Source organism: Bicyclus anynana, chromosome 11, assembly GCF_947172395.1.
Source record: "Bicyclus anynana chromosome 11, ilBicAnyn1.1, whole genome shotgun sequence".
Taxonomy (NCBI): Eukaryota; Metazoa; Arthropoda; class Insecta; order Lepidoptera; family Nymphalidae; genus Bicyclus; species Bicyclus anynana.
This window is the reverse complement of record NC_069093.1, coordinates 6,911,036-6,925,589: the sequence shown is the minus strand read 5'-3', so window position 1 is coordinate 6,925,589 and position 14,554 is coordinate 6,911,036. Positions and strand designations below refer to the sequence as shown.

General features: G+C 38.7%; 1 protein-coding gene across 1 annotated transcript in view; it reads right to left on the bottom strand.

The window, feature by feature from the left end:
* The window catches only part of LOC112049683 (uncharacterized), a 40,581-nt gene that overhangs the window by 21,212 nt on the left and 4,815 nt on the right, over positions 1-14,554 (bottom strand). Inside the window, exon 2 of the mRNA XM_024087678.2 lies at positions 6,737-6,931. Within this exon, the coding sequence (XP_023943446.1) occupies positions 6,737-6,920 (184 nt within the window). The 5' untranslated portion in view covers positions 6,921-6,931. The remainder of the gene's footprint in view (positions 1-6,736; positions 6,932-14,554) is intronic.

The following is a 14,554-nucleotide window of genomic DNA, read 5'->3' as shown; positions in this document are numbered from 1 at the left end:
CTGCATTGGACTAGCGTGGTGGACTATTGGCCTAACCCCTCTCACTCTGAGAGGAAACTCGTGCTCAACAGTGAGCCGAATATAGGTTGTTAATGATGACATACTGATAAAATTCCTGTTTTGGTCCAGTAGTTAGTGGTTTCGAATCTAGAATTGAGATTTGGCTATGAAACTGAGCTTTTGATGCTTTTGAGCTTTTCTTTCTTACAAAAAATATCAGTAACAGCCCTGAGTTCGAAGTTACATACCAGTAGCAGCCCTGAGTTTGAAGTTAGTATTATACCCTGCTTAATTATCATTAACATCCCAAGTATTATAAATCTAATCACGCATATTAGAGCAGCGTAGTTGGGTAGCCCCAAATCATTTTTCCTACAATTAATAACTTTAAATAGTTTAAAAAGCATGCTTTTAGCACGCACTAAAAATCACAAATATTGTATTTAAGTCACGTGACATTTTTTTTCGTATTCCTGACTGCATATCATGGGGGTGGTTTTTAAACAGCAAGACCACCTTCTCTCATCTTAAGGAGGCTGCCATATTGGACATGTAATGACGTTTCTAGGTCATGTATTGTCATCAGAACTCAGAGCGTGTGCAAAATTTTAACCTAATCGAAAACCGGTAAGTGGGTCATATTATGATTCCAAGATTTTCTTACACACATAGTTACAAGTGAAGTTAATATAAAGCGTGTAAAAAGGTATCGCCCATTAGTAGGACTAATATATGTCTGGTGAATGATAACTGATCAGTGTGAGTTCCATTTTTTGAAGCCTTTGACTATAATTAAAACCTACCTCGATACTATAAGCAGTATATAGCAGTACTGGTAAGTACTTACGTAATGATATCACTACGTAATATTAACTTTACGATAGTGTTTGATGCTTGGTCATTAATTACCGACGTTAATTAATATTCACGTATAAACAGCTAAATTATTAAATTATCACGAAACTGTGAATTAGCGAAATAGTTATGTTTTAATCATATCCTGTGTTTATGATCTATCTGCTGGCGCTTGAAATATTTTTATCTTTTCAGCTGTGCGACAAATTACCACCAATCGAATTTGAACTTTTTTAACCACAAATAAAAGTCAAAATCGTTTAACACAATTCTTTGTCATTTGCAATGCTGACAGACGACGTGTCTAAGATTCTACGTCTAAACACTTTAAATATAATTTGTAAAAAATGTTTATACTGTGAGTCACAAAGTTAATATGAATCAATTAAATACATCGACAAATCATTAAATGATGCGAATTATTTTAATTTAAAAGTCGATGCCAAAACGTGTCTATATAATGGATCTGCTAATAAGTATGAGTAGGTATACAAACGAATTACATAGAGTTCACTATATCAAATTGTATCTACAAAAGTTTTTATAACAGATAGGTGGGGCTTTATGGAAAATTGCCCCTCCTGTCCATTTAGTTTTCTCTAATTGCTGTGTTGTGTTTTAATTCCGATGGGGCATGTAAAGTAAAGGAACTGTTGCGCTGTTCTATACATAACTCAACAGTTTGAGTCTCAAATTCATCTCCATCTATCTCTATCTAATACTATATCATCGATAAAAAATTGAAGTGTGATCCATGATTTTAAGATAACTCTGTTTTCTCAAGTTTTCACGATTCCAAACAACAACCAAGTCTTTTTTATTTTTTTCTGTCTGACTGTCTTTCTGTTTATCTGGGCTAATCTTTGGAACGGTTGAACAGATTTTAATGAGACTTTTATAGGATATTAGAGGAGGACGTTATGGAGTAACATAAAGATTACTTTTTATCCAGAAAAAATCCATGTTTCCCGGGGGTTTTGTGAATAATTACATTTCACTTAGATGAAGAACACTATCGATACGTCGTTAAGACGTGGCTGGTGCTATTGATGCCGTTTTAGTGGCCACAAAAACCATTAATGTGTTTGTCGATACAAAAACGATGTATAGATACTTTTTAAAATCAGAATGCATCCGTCCAAGAATCTTGAAGAAATGTAACTAAGAGAAAATTCTTAAAAGGTTTAATAAACACTATCGATATGTCGTTTAGACGTGGTTGGTGCTAATGCCGTTTTAGTGGCCACAAAAGCTATTAATGTGCCGTTTTAGTGGCCTCAAAAGCTATTAATGTGGAGGTACTTTTTATGGTTCCGAACGTACGTAGTACAAAAACGGAACTCTTAATAAAATGAGAAAGCACCCGTCCAAGAATCCTGAAGAAATGCAACTAAGAGGACCTCCAAGGAGGTAGAAATCTATGCCACTCGTAATAGAAGTTCTTAAAAGGTTCAATAAACACTATCGATACGTCGTTCAGACGTGGCTGGTGCTACTGATGCCATTTTAGTGGCCACAAAAACTATTAATGTGTTTGCCGATACATAAAACGATTTTAAAACTTTTTAAAATGACTTGTGAAAATTAAAACGCACTCCTTCAAAAATTCTGAAGAAATGCAACTTAAAGGACCTCCAAGGAGTTAGATCTAGACTAATAGAAGTTCTTAAAAGGTCCAATAAAAACTATCGATGCGTCGTTTAGACGTGGCTGGTTCTGATGCCATTCTAGTGGCCACAAAAACTATTATTAAAATGCTAGAGGACCTCCAAGAAGGTAGAAATCTATACCACTCGTAATAGAAGTTCTTAAAAGGTTCAATAAACACTATCGATACGTCGTTCAGACGTGGTTGGCGCTACTGATGCCGTTTTAGTGGCCACAAAAACTATTAATGTGTTTGCCGATACATTAGGGTGCCACGTTTGTGCACTTTACACTCGTCCACTGTTTTGCTACCACTTGATAAGTGATACTGTGTTGTTAACGTTGTATTTTGCTATTTTAATGCGTACATTGCTGGTTTGGTTAGTGCAATCAATAATTAGGTAAATGCAGTAACCAATATGCAGCAATGTACGCGGTCTATTTTTATTATTTTTTTATTCTTTACAAGTTAGCCCTTGACTGCAAACCTGATGGTAAGTGATGATGCAATCTAAGATGGAAGCGGGCTAACTTGTTAGGAAAGGATGAAAATCCACACCCCTTTCGGTTTCTACATGACGCTAAATCGCTTCGCGGTACGTCTTTGTCGGTAGCCTCGGCCGAAGCCACCCACTAGCCAGACCTGGACCAATTAAGAAATCAATCGACCTAGCCGGGAATCGAACCCAGGACCTCCATCTTGTAAATCCACCGCGCTAACCTCTGCGCCACGGATTCCGTCAAAATAAAATGTGATTTGTAGTATTATTAGAAACAGTACTTACTACATATCACTTTTTTCAAAAATCACGCGTTTTTTTCAAAAGAAGGTTGTTATCTGTTAAACATGTATTTATTTTCCCCTACAACGATTCGAAATGCTAGTTAGTGGTTATAACAATACTATAACGGGTAGGCTTCGAACCTTGACCTTTCAGATTTGAGACTGACCCCATTATCGTGGATAAAGGTTAATTTTATAATTAATGCATGATCAATAAATCATATATCAATATATGATCAATGATCATATATTTGCTTATAACTTTTGGCACCGAATACGCAACGCGTGTAAAAGCTTTTGTCTTTATCAATCATACTGACACCGAAGAAGGAAGAACAAAACATTACGCAAGGCATTAGAAACAAAACAAAACATCTGTCTAAATATATGCCTATATTGCATTTATTTATACATTTCTCGTATGGAAACAGAAATAGACCAACGGCCGTCGACCCGAGTGGCATATGCTCATAATTAATCATAAAATTTCGTTTGATTTCAATCTTAGGCGTCGGGGCGTCTCTGGGATTTAAATCTACTATACTATCCGAAGTCAATGTAGACATGTCACTGTATTAATTGGATTTAGGGTGTGTTACATAATACTATGTGAGTTAGTATTCGTGGATCGATGCAATTTAAGTAGGGTTGTCAACTTCTTAGAAGTAGCATTTTGTGTTTGACTGCGGCTGTTTATGGCATTAACATCATAAGCACTTATGATGTTAAGGCCATAAACAGCCTAGCGCTTGTACTAATCAACTAAAATTGAAGCTTATTACCATTTCAGTACTGAGCTAGTCTCGACAATGTAAGTTTAATTAATTGAGCTAGATGTACCTCGTCGTCATCAACCCATATTCGGCTCACTGCTGAGCTCGAGTCTCCTCTCAGAATGAGAGGGGTTAGGCCAATAGTCCACCACGCTGGCCCAATGCGGATTGGCAGACTTCACACACGCAGAGAATTAAGATAATTCTCTGGTATGCAGGTTTCCTTACGATGTTTTCCTTCACCGATTGAGACACGTGATATTTAATTTCTTAAAATGCACACAACTGAAAAGTTGGAGGTGCATGCCCCGGACCGGATTCGAACCCACACCCTTAGGAATCGGAGGCAGAGATCATATTCACTGGGCTATCACGGCTCTCATAGGTAGATGTACCTACGAGTACTTAATCTTAAAACTTTCGGTGCAGTTAATCTTTATATTAGTTGAAGACGGTAGACCTACAAGACAGTAATAATCAGAGAATACTCATCACTATCAGCCTATTTTAACTGCCCAATATAGGGTAAGATCTCTCTCCAGGGATCCCCTCAGATGTTAATGATAATTAAGGATTAACAGCTTAACGTAAGTATTCTCTGATGCACAAGGATGTAGCACTTTTCAAACTCCGAGTTAAGATTTTTCACAAAAAAAAATTTAGATATAATATACCTACTCGTAGATTAGCTCTTACGAAGGCTCAGAGTCACACAGCGGGAGATGGAACGATGGAGCTATACTAGGAGTATCTCTGCGTGATCTAATCAGAAATGAGAAGATCCGCAGGAGAACCAAAGTCGACATAGCTCAACATGGACTGGCTACATCAAGACTCAGAATCGTGATGTTTGGAAGTCACTACAAAAGGTCTATATATTGTAGTTGACGTCCATCGGCTGATATGATTGATTGATTGATAGATAAGCTCAATATGTCATTTGTCACAGCCCAAACAAGTACCTCGTGATCCGTTCAATCATAGGCCAACCACTGAACCAACGAGGTAGGTATAATTATTAATTAGGTGGTGATAACCCTGAATCTGGCACGTGACTATCATTTGAGATGAAACAGATCGTGACATGACTTTTGGAACAGTTCCTCGTTTCTGGACAAAACATCATTTGTTAGAGATTTGAATATTCATCAATAAAATAATAAAGTTAACATACCATTACAAAGCGGTTTACATGTTTCTTAATAGTCATGTTACTCTTAATGGTTAACATTGTTTCGGAAGGATGGTGAAGATGTAAGTTTGCGAAATACGCAACCTCAATTGTGGTCAGTTTGTTATACTAAATCATTTTATGTAGGTACTTACAATATTGCTATAAGGTAAGTTATGAATTTACTTGTGAATTGATATTTACAGATAGCTGCTAAGTATTACGCTTTTAACGCTATATTATATGTGCCCAATGTCATCCAAATCAGTTTAGCCTTTTTAAGCGTGATATAAAACGTAAACGTAAACCTAATTATAGACACACACATTTACACATTATTATTATATTATTATCTATATTATTATATAGTAGTAGTATTTACCATGTCTTAAAACTAGTCGCGATACTTTAATCTTTGTAATCTAAAACATAATGTAGTATGAAGTTATGTTTTGTCGAAGCATCCGCGTCAGTATGGTCGTGTGATATTTCAAGAATTTTTCGATTATCTCATAAAATAAATACCAAGCGACATCGTAATATGAAAGCGGGCTAGCTAAGACAAACATTTAATAATGAAGATTTTATTAAGTGCATGTTTAGAATTAACGAGATTTATTAAGACTCATTTATGTAAGGAACTTGTCAACAAAGAAGACTCTTATTAAAAGTTGAAACTAACAAGATAGTACCAGTGGTTGAGTACAGTAGTGGGTTAAGTCCACGTGAGGCACCTGGGCTTGTAGCCAAGTGGCACGTCGATTCTCTTTCTACAATCGTAAACGCTTCAAAAATTAAAAAAATGTATGGGAGTGACATTGGCTATCGACAGGTCACGTGATCAAGTTGTCGATCGGACCTGTCATTCCGATTACATTTTTCTAGCTTTCGAAGCGTTAGCGTTTGTAGACAGAGAATCGACGTGCCACTTGATTACAGCCCCTGGACTGATATCCAAGACGACGCATGGGCAAAAAGCCTCAGCCCTGAAAGGGGCTGCAAAAATGACTGCGGAAGCAAGATCCCTCTTACCCTTGCAAGGAGGCTAAGGCCCGAGGCCCGTATCCCCACCCAGATGGGTTGAGGTTGGGTTGGGCTTAGTTTTAGTAGTACTTAGTTGGGTTATTTGTGGTAGAGCTTTTACTACCGCCATGTTTATTTCACCAAGCAGCATTGTTGTGTTCCAGTCTGAAGCACAAGGATTCCGATTTAACTACAGGCCGGTAAGGTAAGCCCGATTTTGCGAGAAAGCCGGATTAAGGAGGTGTAAGGGCGGACGAAATCGCCGGCGTCCGTGTTAATATGAAGAGGTAAAGTTTGTGGTATTGTAATCTCTGAATCTACTGAACCAATTTAGAACATTCTTTTGTCACTAAAAGTCACGTCATTTAAGAATTTCATAGGCTAAATTTATTCCTGTATTCCCACGGGAACGGAAAGTGCCTACCCGAGTGAAATCACGGGCGTCAACTAGTAAAATATATAGATAGAACAAAAAGGACTCACCACTGCCTCCTTCAATATGGTACCACTTCTCAGTACAAACGGCAGCGATCCACACAAAAGTACAAAGGCCAACCAGGATGGTGCAGGCGAAGAGTATTCGTCTCTCGATGACCAGCGCTTGCAGCAGAGGCCTTCGCTCCGCGGCGCCGACCGACGAGGCCGTCGACATCTTGTCGGTCTCCATTGGTGAGATAACTGAAAGTAAGACCATTATTAGTCCCATCAAATGATCCACTAAGGAGCCTAGCACGGCGGTGGCCAGTAGTAAGTCATCATCATCATATTAGCCGATGGACGTCCACTGCAGGACATAGGCCTTGTGTAGGGACATCCAAACATCACGATCCTGAACTGCCTGCATTCAGCGAATCCTTGCGACGCGCTCGATGTCGTCAGTCCAATAGCGGGGGGGTTGACCAACTCTGCGTTTTGTAGTGCGGAGTCGCCATTCCATTCCACCTTGGGACCCCAGCGTACATTGGCTCTGCCAACTATGTGCTCGTGACTCGTTGACCTATGTTGTTGACGTTGGTCCTTCTGCGGTTCTCCTCATTTCTGATTCGATCACGCAGAGTTACTCCGAGCATTGCTCGTTCCGTCGCCCGCTGTGTGACTCTGAACCTACTTATGAGACCCAGTTAGCGGCCAAGTCTCGGAACCATAGGTCATCACTGGCAACACGCACTGTTTGAAGACTTTTGTAAGTAGAAGTAGTAAGTAACCTCAACGAATACCATATAAATATCGTACGCAGCATCGCAAACCGGGTTGGTATGATTATTCGTTGCGATGATATGATGCTGTCTTACTATGCTTTTAACAAGCTACCTAGGTCGTGGTTGTGGTCGTAAATCTGACCATAAGCAAACCTAGCTTAGCTAGTAGCTTTTGTAGCCACGGCCAACGATTACTCTTGGTCGTGGTGACTAACCACTAGAGCAACGAGGTAGAGATCAAAGAAATAATTTTACCGATTCGGAAGACATCCTGTTCCTATAACTACTGTAAGACTCTGACATGGCTATAGGTATGTGCTGTATTAAGCCTGAAGCCTTTGCCAAGAAACCATTGCCTGGGTATTATCAAATTGGGTGCTTCTCTAAGGCGTCACTTTGGTAGAGGTATCTATGTAGTTTCATTCTAACAATTAAAATTTAATGGCAACGTTTTAAATACATTATGCAGATATTTTATTTGCTTACGTTCATTATTCATCAAATAATAAGTTAATGTTAACTTTATTGCACGCTTTACTCTAATGCCAAGAGTATTCGAACGTTAGTACTTTTGTAGGTAAATGTAGCTTAATAAATACGGCAATAATAATAATTTCCGTCGCAAAATAACATCAAAGCGTCTAACACTCTTGTCGTTAATCCAACCATAAGTAAATCGAAATATAGAAAACTAGGAGACGCCTAACGGTTTCACCTGCGTAGTTTCCCTTTCCGCGGGTACACAGAGATTTAATATAACCTATAATACTAAGAAATAACATGGCTTTCTATTTCTATTTCTAATATGGAATGGGTGAAAATAAAAATTAAATCGGTTTAGTAGAATGCCCGCTATTTCTAAACTCACAAGCTCAAGGTGTAGGGTATGGGTAAGGTAGTAGGGTAAGTAGGGTAGGGATAGGGAAGAAGTGCACTTAAAGGGGTCCGCTAGTCTCTTTATACAATTAGATAGATTTTTAAATCACCAAACAACAACAACATCACCGGTCACCCAGATCCGACGAAAGACCTATACGAACGTTTCACCTGCCCCAAACCTGCCCTATTAGGATTTCCACTATAGCTTGGAAATTTCGTTCGTAACACTCCCAACGGCCCGCGCGGGCCGGGGTGCGTGTAGCGATGAATGAAAAACCGACGACTAATGCACCTCACTTCCCCGCACGTACGATTTCAGACTTTCCCCCCGTTGCCCGCATATCATGGGAGTGTCATCAACGAACTTGCCAGACACTATGCCTATGTTGACAGGAAGTTATAGTGACAACAAGGTACGTTACAATATGCGTCAGCTGCAACATAGAAATGGCAGTAATAAAATATCATCTGGAACTCGAACGCGTTTACGACCTTATTATAACGATGCTCTCGCGTTTTGTATAAATAATTATGAAAAGTTTATTTTAGCACATTTAACTATACCTACATAGAATAAAAAACCGAATGTTTGTACATTTTTACAAATATTATAAATGCGAATGGAAGTAGGTATGTCTGCTACTGCTACGTTTGTGTGTTTATATAATCACACGAGCGGATGCCCGCGACTACGTCCGCGTGTAATTCAGTTTTTCACAAATTCTGCTAGAACCATGGATTTTTCGGGAAGAAAAGTAGCCTATGTGTTAATCCATAGTAAAATCTATTTCCATTCGAAATTTCAAATAAATCGCTTCAGTAGTTGCAGCGTAAAAGAGGAACAAACATACTTACACACTTTCACACTTACACACTTACGCACAAACTTTCGCATTTATAATATTAGTGATGTGATAGTCAAACTTATTCATTGACTAGCAGATGCCCGCGACTTCGTTCGCGTGAAAATCAATGTACACTTCGCCCCTATATAATAAATAGTCCACTAATCATTTTACAAAAATATAACTCAAAACATTAACATCTAAAATAACAATTATGGGTTGTGGCTGTATCATGTGAGTGAATACGTAGTTGGTAAAATACTTATACATTACTGAAATCCCCAGCCAAAGCCCGGGCAGGTCAAGTCACGGCTGGAGGTTTTGTGTGTTTAGGTGAAATGCTCAGCCGAAGTCATCATCGGAGGGCCTACCACAAACCTCCGGCCGAAGGCCGGTGCAAAATTAAGTGCGCGGCCAAAGGCCGCGCGTTTTATTTGCTTAGGTGAAATGCTCAGCCGAAGTCATGATCGGAGGGCCTATCACAAACCTCCGGCCGAAGGCCGGTGTAAAATTAAGTGCGCGGCCGAAGGACGCGCGTTTTGTGTGCTTAGGTAAAATGCTCAGCCGAAGCCATGGTCGGAGGCCCTATCACAAACTTCCGGCCGGAGGCTGGTGCACAATTAAGTGTGCGCGATTTATGTGCTTGGGTTAATTTCCCAGCCAAAGCCACGGTCGGAGGCCGTATCATAAACTTCCGATCGAAGGCCTGTGTTCTTAACTTCGCGGCCGAAAATTTCGTGATGAATGACCTTTCGCATTTATATTTTATTAAGAATTAAGAATTAAGAAAGAAAGATAGAAATATAGATTATCTAATTGCTCCAAATTCGTGCTATTTTTGTTTGTTGGCCGGCACTTTGAATAAGGCCCAAAATTAATGATCTCCATTCAGGTAAATCTATTCAGTAGTTATTGTTTATAATGGAAACAAACGTGCATTCATACGATAAAAAGTTGACAACGTGACTGAGATTAGTTTCGCGCGTTCAACAAAATAAACAAACAAATTGGTTAATTAAGTATTAAGTATTAAGTATATAAAATATGCATCAATGTCGATATTACACAGTTATAGTGTAAAAATTGTTTCTTCAAATAACGCCTGTAAATAAATTTGAGCAATTCGGTTTTTTCAAAATAACTTTTTTTCTGTATGTCCAATCTTAATGAAACAAAGCCTATATGTTGCCCTGGACTTTGCTTAATCTATCAGTGAAAACTGCATCAAAATCCGTTTCGTAAAACCAGGAGAATAGCGCGCACAAACAGACAGAAGGACAGACAGACAGACAGACAGACAGACAGACAGACAGACAGACAAGAAAATTAAAAAAAATTATTTTTGTATTCTATTGCTTATTTCTAATCGCCCTAACTTGATTTTTGCTAAATTTGGTCAAAGTACAGACACTCGATTTCTACTCTTTTATTATAGTATAGATAGATAGAAGATAGATAGATAGAATAGATAGATTGTATTTAGTTTATGGCGAATTGTGTAACGAACTTTAACTATTATTGTCACTACCAGCTAATGTAGTTGCATACAATCAGCAATTATATAAATTGAATTGAACATTTTAACTGAACCAAAAATCATGAAGTTTTACATAATTTTTCAGGGAACCTACAGAAAATTACAAAGGTATTATATGTATTTACGGTTTACCTCTGATGTATGTTTACAACAAATATAATTCCTGAGAAAGAAAACTCTCTAAGACGTATTAGTTTAATTTAAGTATTACAAAAGTCTGCTACTCCGTTCGCGTGAAATTTGGTTTTTACGAATTTTGAGGGCGCCATAGATCTTCCTATTAAGAGCAGTGATAGCCCAGTGGATATGACCTCTGCCTCCGATTCCAGAGGGTGTGGGTTCGAATCCGGTTCAGGGCATGCACCTCCAACTTTTCAGTTGTGTGCATTTTAAGAAATTTTATATCACGTGTCTCAATCGGTGAAGGAAAACATCGTGAGGAAACCTGCATACCAGAGAATTATATTCATTCTCTGCGTGTGTGAAGTCTGCCAATCCGCATTGGGCCAGCATGGTGGACTATTGGCCTAACCCCTCTCATTCTGAGAGGAGACTCGAGCTCAGCAGTGAGCCGAATATGGGTTGATGACGACGACATAGATCTTCCGGAATAAAAAGTAGCCTGTAGTAGTAGTAGCCTGTTTGTTAGTCTATCTCCATTAAAAATCTTATATTAGCCCGGAAAAACAGACAGCCGTAAATTAATAAAAGCATTTTGAAATTTTGAAATCAAAATACTCAAAATTATTTAAATGTATTTTAATATATATAGCCGGGATAGCCCAGTGGATATGACCTTTGCCTCCGAATTCGGAGGGTGTGGGTTCGAATCCGGTCCGAGGCTTGCACCTCCAACTTTCAGTTGTGTGCATTTTAAGAAATAAAATATCACGTGTCTCAATCGGTGAAGGAAAACATCGTGAGGAAACCTGCACACCAGAGAATTTCTTAATTCTCTGCGTGTGTGAAGTCTGCCATTCCGCATTGGGCCAGCGTGGTGGACTATTGGCCTAGCCCCTCTCATTCTGAGAGGAGACTCGAGCTCAGCAGTGAGCCGTATATGGGTTTATAATGACGATATATAACAACATTATTTTAACATTAAAGTACCCATATCGCCGATATGAATGTATTAGCTATTCAATATGAGAACCTATTCAAATATTGAACACGTTTTCTTATTCACGTTGATCCGGGTCGCACGTGCTGACGTCTGGACGCCGGGAGACATGTCCGATGACGTCATTTTATATGCAAACTTTACCTACTTCGATATTAAGTGTTTACACTAATCTTGACCTCAATACCTCTTTCACAAAGCTAGGGTTGTCACATCTTTCGCTATTTTATAACTACGTATAGTTTTAATCCATACCAAATTTTGTATTTCAATGATTAGGTCCTTTAAGTCACTCGACCGCGGTTTTCAACCAGGCTTACGAGGACAATCCTGCAGCCTTAACCTGCAGACCTTATCGATTCGATGGCTACTAAGTCTTGTTAAAGACACCCCTAGACAAACGTTTGGATCCATAACCTTCTTCTAGACCTCAGTCACGATTTTAGGAAAGCGTTTGTCCTTGTAATTATGTATTAATACCTACTTTCTACTCTTAATTCTCCCCAATATATGTAAAGAAAACTTTTAGCTTTTACTAACTTTTAACTTAACTTTTTTTTTGAGACGATGCATGTCTTAAAAATTATAAGGAATTCATGACTTATTTTATGTACCCCCACACGTGGTCTAGAACATGAAGGAAACTAAAAATATAAAATAGTTATTGCTAAAAGAAAATTTTTCAGGATAGTAAGTTTTACGTACAAGTAGGTATATCAAGAAAATTATTAGTTATTGATTAGGCAAGTCCAAAAGATACTAGAAGAAATATCAAGAAGAATCAAGAACGGGAGCCGCAACAGAAAAAGCTGACACCGGTAAGTGGCTCAAGTATGCCTCTCTGACAGAGAGTTACATATTTGTATCTTTTGCCGTGGAGACCCTTGGGCCATGGAGTCGCAGTGCCAAAAAATTTTACCGAATTATTTCACCGCGGCTAGTTGCCTGGTGACAGAAGGGCTGGCTTATTTTTTGCGGAAAGGATCAGCCTGGCTATCCAGCGCGGAAATGCAGCCAATATTCTGCCACCATTCCACGTGGTCATGATTTGTATAGTTATTAGGATAAGTTAGCTTAAGTTCCATATTGTATTATTTCTCAATTAAAATAACAAAAAAAAAAAGAAGAAATATATTGAACATAAACTTCAGACACAACCATATCACAGAGAACCTAATATATAAATCGTCTATCTCGAATCTAACATACAGGATATTATAACTAATATTTGCTCGTAATATCTAATATCAAACTGTTGTTTTATATTATTAATTCACACGTAGCTTAGGCGGCGACTGGGAGGCGTCGCGACGCTTGGCGACGTCCAAGTGACGCCACGCTACACGCCACACTTCCTTCGATATTGACTTGAAGTAATGGACTAAGAGCCTGCGATAGCCAGAACTACTTTTTTATTATTTATTTTTTTATTGTCAGTAGATGGAAAGCATTGATGAGATCTAGGATAGGACGCTTTTGCCTAGAAAGAGCCTATTCTCTATTGCCTTGAAAGTGTTTGGATTTTATGAGTCTTAGATTTTGATGGGATAGATAAAGCAGCATAAGTGCTCTATGTTCTGTGGGATAGAGAAACAAAATCAATAGTCATTCTATAGTATTATAAGTTATCAATACAAGTAGTAATAATAGCGACCAAGTCTTGGACTTGGAGCGTTGGTCGCTAATTAGGGACCATATTAGAAGGCTCAAATTCACTCAGCGGGCTATGGAGCGAGCTATGCTTGGAGTTTCTGTGCGTGATCGAAACAGAAATGAGGAGATCCGCAGAAGAACCAAAGTCACTGTCATAGCTCTGCGAGTAGCGAAGCTGAAGTGGCAATGGGCAGGCCACTTGGTTCGAAGAGCCGATGGACGTTGGGGTCCCAATTGCAGTAATGGTGACCCTGCGCATCGGAAAGCGCAGTGTTGGTCGATCCCCCAGTGGTAGGAAGCCGCTGGATGCTGGCGGCTTGAGACCGTTGTGCTTGGAAGGCCTATGTCCAGCTGTAGATGTCTATCAGTTGATAATGATGATGATGAATGTGGATCTTAATTAATTCAAAACATGGCTTTATCGTTAACCATATGCACAATGTATATTTAAGTAATCCTTATTCAACCATCAGAGGCGCCGGGACGCCTGGCGGCAGTGTCGATAACGCTAAGTAAGTCGTGCTTAAGTACATTATTATGTACATTCTACTTATTTTTAATACCTACCCATTTATTTAAGGACGTCGTTTATTATTATTGTGTTTCCAAGATCTGTTTTTTAGATGACAATAATGTAATAGACATTTTTTACGTTATCTTTGTTTAAATAGATTACTTTTCATAAATCATTTATTATAATCCAAAATATTTTGGCTGGTGGGAAGGCTGCGGCCGTGGCTAGTTACCACTCTACCGACAAAGATGTATCGCCAAGACATTTAGCGTTCCATACGATGTCGTGTCGAAATCGGGTGTGAATTTTCATCCTCTTCCTAAAAAGTTAGCCATCTTCCATCTAAGACAGCATCATCACTTACAATCTGGTGAGATTGTAGTCAAGGACTTACTTGAAAAGAAAAAAATATATATAAATAATTTACTAAGATCCAAACTGGATCGTACCGCGTTGCAAGAACCAGCTCATGAAGTTCATTTAAAGAATTTAACATTAACACCCCTAGCTCGCCAACCCACACTGTAGCAGCGTGGTAGTTAAAAGCTGAATAT